Here is a 6,737-nt window from a genome sequence, read left to right as displayed (position 1 = left end):
CCATATGGTGGATAACACTGCCATCTTCAGATGGCAGTTTCATCAATGTTATGAAATTGAAAATGTACATTGGAAATGTAATTATAAAGAACTTTTAACTATGCCAATATCCATCTGGGCAGAAATCCAGAAATTCCGGGCAGAATTCAACATTAATATATTTTGACTGCCGATTACGTCTACTAATGTAGCAACCTCCACAGGGCTCTTTCTTTGTGGCGGGTTGCGTTTTTTTTTTCAAGACTGACCAATCACCATCTAGTTTCTTGAGGTCTAACTTCCAATACCTCTCCTCTTTGTTGCCTGATACACGACCGCGTACTATGCCGCGGACAGACAGCAAAAAAAAAGGGTCTGGGTTTTTAGCTAATACCGTTCTTTAAAATAATTTCAATCTGTATTTACTTGTTCAGTTTCAATATACCATCACAGTGCAGCTGTATTTTAACAAAACACTTTCAGCCGAGACACGCGATGGAGAGTGAATATTTCTAAGATAAAAAAAATAAGTACGTAAAGTTGAACCGGATAGCTAGCTCATGATAGCTTGAATAATCGTTGCTGGGCACCAGTCTTTTCGTTTACCGACACTTCCAACTCTGCACGTTTTCTTGTTGTTACGACCGAGCTTGCTAACGGCTCAATTTAAGCATTACCTAGGAAACGGGCATGGCGGAATTTCTCGAAAATCCGTCAGTTCTCACGAAGGATAAACTCAAAAGTGAGCTCACGGCCAACAATGTGCCGCTTCCCATCTCTGAGCAGAAGAAAAATGTATATGTTCAATTGTACTTGAAGAACTTGACCGTTCTGAACCAGAAAAGTCCACTTACAGACATGTTCTCCAGTGATGAAGAACTACCTACCCCTATAGTCTCCAACAAGAGTCTTTCTGGAAGAGTAAGTTATGAATATGTTATTATTGGTCATTACAGTGCTATGAATTGATTTTGTAATGCATGAAATTACTAGGTACCTGTGTTAAATGATTGTTGCCTTTCCATTAGCCCATTAATCTGACTGAGAGCAACCTTTCCATGTAACGTTAATGTTATTCATTTAAATATCCCCTTCTTGTTTCTTTCCCTCTTAAAATGTCTTAAGGATCTGACCCTTTTTTTCAATTTTTGCCTAAAATGACATACCCAAATCTAACTGCCTGTAGCTCAGGACCTGAATCAAGGATATGCATATTCTTGATACCATTAGAAAGGAAACACTTTGAAGTTTGTGGAAATGAGAAATTAATGTAGGAGAATATAACACATTAGATCATCTTTGAAATGCAAGAGAAAGGCCATAATGTATTATTCCAGCCCAGGCGCAATTTAGATTTTGGGCACTAGATGGCAGCAGTGTATGTGCAAAGTGTTAGACTGATCCAATGACCCATTGCATATCTGTTCAAAATGTTGTATCAAGACTGCCTAAATGTGCCTAATTGGTTTATTAATACATTTACAAGTTCATAATTCTGCACTCTCCTCAAACAATAGCATGGTATTATATCACTGTAATGGACAGTGCAGTTAGATTAACAAGAATTTAAGCATTCTGCCCATATCAGATATGTCTGTGTCCTGGGATTTTTTTTGTTACTTACAACCTCATGCTAACCACATTAGCCTACGTTAGCTCAACCATCCCGCGGGGGGGACACCATTCCCATAGAAGCCTCTTAAACCATATTCACATGGGACTAGTATTACTAGAGAACGTTGGTTATTATGTAATTATTACTCCAGAATGTCTTTTATTCCAGAGGACCTTTCGGGCGGGATTCGTTTTTTTCCAAAATGTCCCCTGGAATTCTTACTTTTATTAATATATATAAATTGACAGTTATAATGGAAGGCTACAGGGATTTATTCTAGGCATGAAGATATTTCAACATGTCCAGCTGATTGTGCCACACTGATAACTCGAGCTTTGTTTCTAAACCATACCAAACCATCTTTGGTATAGTGTCATAATAATCGATCCGCAGTACGTTTGGATGTGAGCTAAACAGTGCATTTGAGATGTTTGTTAAGGCTATGGATGAGAAAGTTAACTTATAATTTCCAAATGTTTAGATCAGCTGCTTTGCGATGTATTAACAGCAAGGGTTGCATTAAACAAGCACCATATTTTTTTACTGATTCATTTGGCAATATTCAATTCATACGCACGAAACATAAACAAAAGCATTCACTGTGAAAGTTGATGCATGTAGGCCATTCATATATAGCCTATAGGCAGCACTTCTTTTGATTTATCGAATCAGTTATTGTTTTCTTGCTCAAACTGTGAGCAACACCTGTCAAACACAGACATTTCTCTCATAAAACAGGGATGTCGATTCGCAACGGGACTAGTATTTTCAGAGGACCTTGGACTTTGCCAAAAAACACTAGGTTATTCTGGCTGGAATTATTACTCACCTGCCATGTAACAACGACTAAAATTACAGATGTGGTGTTTTGTGCTCGTGCACATCATTACATTACCCGACCTCCCCCAGTAAAACTAATCCCATCTGAATAGGGCTTTACTTACTGGTTCTCTAATGTCTGTGTTCTTTCTAGATAGTCTTAGTTAAAACAGAGATAGGCTAAACTTCGGTCTCTAGATAAGCTTTTTACCCAGGTCTATGAATTGACACCCATAATCCATCCATCCACAGAAAGCCACCAGGAAGACTGACAAGCCTCGGTCAGAAGAAGTGGAAGTGACAGACCTTACAGATGCAGGCTTAAAAGATGAGCTGTTGAAGCATGGAGTCAATGTTGGACCCATAGTTGGTGAGTCTTCCTTCTGTTTTACTCAGGGTGTGTCTTAAAATGGCTTCCTTTCCTTGCTCCGCCACTTCATCTGCATTGATCTGAGAAGATAAGCTTTCACCTCTTCAGTTCTTGTATATCTGTGCAGATGATGGAAATGAGACAAGGAGAGGAAGCCACTTTAGACTATTGAGATGCACCAACAGACTCAAACAGTCAGTGAGAGATCCTTGACTAAATGTAACCCCCTTCACTTCTGACTTGTTTCCCCTTGTCTTCAGGCTGCACTCGCATTCTTTTTGAGAAGAAGCTTCAGAAGCTACTGGATACACCTGCCGCTGAGGCTACCCCTAGCCTATCCGAGACTGCCACAGTTACCGCTGCAGCAGTCAAGGCAGACGGCAACCAGAACGGCAACACACTCTCTGACCAGTACAGTGACAAGGAGGAAGGTGAGATGAGATATTAGTTACAACTGCACAAGAACATGCACCATTCATTAAGCAGCACACTTATTCGGGGCGTGTGACTAATACATTTTGATTTGATTTAATTCAGGGTTGGTTTCAATTTCTTTTCAGGAAGTAGGCCTAAACTGAAAAGCAATGAGGAAATTGGAATTTCAGAATTGAAATGGATCCTTTTTACTTTGATATTTGACTGTCAGTTTAGATGCCTTGATTCTCGCTGACTTGTGTTGGCTTTGCCTCTTGTCAGATGAGATTACTGCTGCTCCTGAACCAGAGCCAGCTCCTGTTGTGGAGAAGCCTGTGATGAGCAGAGGGAAGACTCCTGTCACCATCAGGACCAGCAGCAGACGGAGCAACAAGGTAAGCCTTTAAGTTCAAGTTTATTTAAATAAATACAATGCAAAATCACACTCACCAGAGCTCTCACATTAAAACAGCGTTCGTCTTCACCAGCAAGACAGTTCAGCACATATGTAAATAATCTTATCTTGCACCCATAAACCTCAACCTCTCAATCATCTGTTGTCATTGTCAATGTTCACAGGTGGCGGATGAGAGTCTAGCAACTGGTGACCAGACCCCTAAGAAGACGGGGAAGAATGTTGAGGAGATTCTCGCTAATGAGATCCTTTCACCCATAGGCATCAGGTAAGACCTTTTTAGGCCCTATCACTAGTATGTGGAACCTATCACTTTTGGTAAAACTAAGACAGATCTCCTGATCTTTTTTTATGTGTATGGCTCCAAGAACACAGGGGCACTTACCAGTAAAATCTTTACAGCAGTTGTTAAACATGACTTGTCAGAAATTACTTTGTCACATCATCCTCTAATCCTCCTCTCTCCGCAGCGCCACCTGCAGGAGATCGATCCGTGGTGCGGCTGGCCGACCGGTGAAACCCAGCAACTATTGGCTGAACAAGTCTCTCCTGGAGCGCTCCATCTACACAGAGTCTCACTCTGTGTGCAGCTCCCTGGGCTCAGAACCGGCCAGGCCAGGATTCCTCTCTGTCCTATTAAAGCTCATGGTGCTCATCACTGTAGCCGGTTCCATCTACTTCGTCATCCAGCACCTTGATGCAGATCAAGTCCAGTCCATCAAGGGTTTGATAAACGACGCCAAGGGTCACCTGTGTAGCACGGTTGATAAGGTGGTAGATGCCGTGGTCGATAATGTGATTGTGCCGCTGGGCATCGGGGCCAGCAGCAGACAAAGGGCAGGAGCTGAGGGTGGAGGCAAGTAAGTAATGCACCTACTCCACCCTGCTCTCTTTTATTATCATTTATTCCACTATTTTACCAGGCTGTCCAGTTGAGGTCAAAAGACCTCTTGGTCAAGAGACCTGGCCATGCCCTGTTTTGCCATTCCCCCCCCCCAATCTGGTCACCAACCCCATCTTCATCTATTTATACATGGTTGCCGATGACTGACATTTAATCTGGGCTGGTAGGCTGTCTCACCCTGTCCCCTCCTTGTTCACTTCTCCTCGCCCCCGCTAAGGAGAGAAAGGAGGGGCATTCAACCTAACCAACACCAGCTTCCTGGAAAACAAACCAACACTTGTCATGACAGTCTGAATAGACTCGTTTTTATTAAGTTGTTTTTAATCATAGTGTGAAGTGCATTTTGTCTATTCTTTGTATGTATTTTTCACTTATGTGTGTAGATAGAACTCCCATGTGATATGGTGAGGACAGGTCACATGCATGGTTGTAGTTTTTGAAGGACATGGTTGTAGTTTTTGGGGTGTCTGTTGTGCCATGCACACTGTTAGAACATGCATAGTGCCAGGGTTGAGGTCAATTCCATTTAAATTCCAGTCAATTCAGAAAGTAAACAAAATTCAAATTCCAAAGGTTCCTCATAAAAAGCTTTGGAGAGAATGAGAATTGGAGTGTACTTCCTGAATTGAAATGGAACTGAACCCAACCCTGCTACTAATTACGGAAATATCTACAATTATTTACAAGTATTTCTGTATTTATTTTGAATATACAGTGTAGTATTAATAATAGAGATATGTAGAATAATGTTTTTAAACTATGAATTGAATGGTGCTCAGGTCTATTCTAATTTGCTCTAAGTTAATTGGATCACTGCTGCGAGGAGTCATAATACTGTCCAATAGTGTTAAATAAGGTTTTGTCACTGAATGAGGAGAAGCCCTTTTTCATGCTATAAACTATGAGTTTGATTGCTAAAACTATTAGTTGTCTTTAAACTGCTCGTGTAGAGCCCTCAGTACATTGAAAAGCTGTTGGGGAGATGAACTGCAGCAAGTAAGCCTGGTCCCAGATCTGTTTGTGCTATCTTGCCAACTCTCTTGGTCATTTTCAGGAGGAGTTGGCTGGACAGCAAAAGCAGATTTGGGACCAGTCTAGCAGTAAGTGGTCTGGTAGTTGAATGGCTCATCATAGTACCAGAGTTGAAGTGTGATGACCAAATCCCAGTATAGCTTTGTGTGCATTTGTGTTTCATCTTTAGTGCTTTGTTGCTCTGAAGATTCAAGATCCTTCAGTCCTATCTAAAGGGCATGTACACCATAGCAAAAGGTTTTGAAACAGGAAAACACAAATGGGTAGTCCTTATTGGACAAATATTCCCTGATTCTGTGTTTTTTTCCCCATGTGGTGCCGAATGAACACGACCTAGGACTGGCTGTCTTTATATTTAGTGCATCCACACAACCCTTCCTAATGGTTGCATACATACTGCTATGGATCTTGGAAGAATTATATTTTTGCAAGAGCAAGTAAATTGCTCATGATCCTATTCTAATTTTAATGAGTCAAAAACTCAGAGTTTGCCTCTTGTATAATTCATCTTGATAGCAGAGGTAATACTAATGGGGACAATAATTACCTGAGGAGACTAATGGTAAAAGTGATAGCCACTTATGTTGACCAGTTACTGACTTTCATTTGTCAAGAAGTTGACATGTTCATCCACACTGTTTAAAAAAAAAAAAAAAAAACGGTTATTTATTTATTTCCGTATTTTTCTAATGTGAATTGTGAACTTTTTTATTATTTTATTGTAGAGAAATAAAGTACCATAGGTGAAAGTGCTATCCTAAATCTGAACCTCTTTGTTTACTTGTTACACAAGTGAATATATTAAAGATTAAATGTTTTTGACTTTGATCAGGCAGCTAGCTTCCCAAGCAAGGATGAAAGTATATTGTGGGGTTAAGGTTTTTTATCTGTTTTTATTTCTAATAGATAATATCATTAAATAAATGTGGTTAGTCAATTCTCTCCCTGTGGTTTTCTTTTATGAGGAGATTCCATACTCTTGGTCATCTGAGAAATGAAGACAGCTACTGTACTGAAGATATCTGTTGATGATGATTATTAGAATCCTTCTCTCAACATGAAGACTTGTGTTGGCTCTCTGAGGTAATGCCTAGGATTTAGTTCAGCTGGTTAACAGTCTTGTGGTGCGCACTGTGCAGACACCCACAGTCGAACCCAGTTGGTCACATGCATAAAAACATCTCTGAAT

General features: G+C 40.4%; 1 protein-coding gene across 1 annotated transcript; it reads left to right on the top strand.

Moving 5' to 3' along the window:
• The first annotated feature begins 300 nt into the window (after positions 1-300).
• LOC106573071 (lamina-associated polypeptide 2, isoforms beta/gamma) lies at positions 301-6,490 on the top strand. The gene is made up of 6 exons (XM_014147740.3): positions 301-900; positions 2,666-2,783; positions 3,044-3,214; positions 3,480-3,592; positions 3,777-3,880; positions 4,083-6,490. Exons 1-6 carry the CDS (start codon positions 670-672, stop codon positions 4,474-4,476), a joined length of 1,131 nt encoding a protein of 376 aa, XP_014003215.3. The 5' UTR covers positions 301-669; the 3' UTR covers positions 4,477-6,490.
• Positions 6,491-6,737: the final 247 nt, after the last annotated feature.

The sequence above is a fragment of the Salmo salar genome, chromosome 16 (genome assembly GCF_965601325.2).
Source record: "Salmo salar chromosome 16, fSalSal1, whole genome shotgun sequence".
Taxonomy (NCBI): domain Eukaryota; kingdom Metazoa; phylum Chordata; class Actinopteri; order Salmoniformes; family Salmonidae; genus Salmo; species Salmo salar.
This window is presented reverse-complemented; position numbering and strand designations above follow the sequence as displayed.

What these genes read in the sequence shown, in the direction of transcription:
- LOC106573071 (XM_014147740.3), top strand. Translation starts at nt 670, where the DNA reads ATGGCGGAATTTCTCGAAAATCCGTCAGTTCTCACGAAGGATAAACTC. An exon ending in GCAGCAGACGGAGCAACAAG is followed by an intron (nt 3,593 to 3,776) that starts GTAAGCCTTTAA and finishes CAATGTTCACAG; the next exon opens with GTGGCGGATGAGAGTCTAGC. An exon ending in CTTTCACCCATAGGCATCAG is followed by an intron (nt 3,881 to 4,082) that starts GTAAGACCTTTT and finishes CTCTCTCCGCAG; the next exon opens with CGCCACCTGCAGGAGATCGA.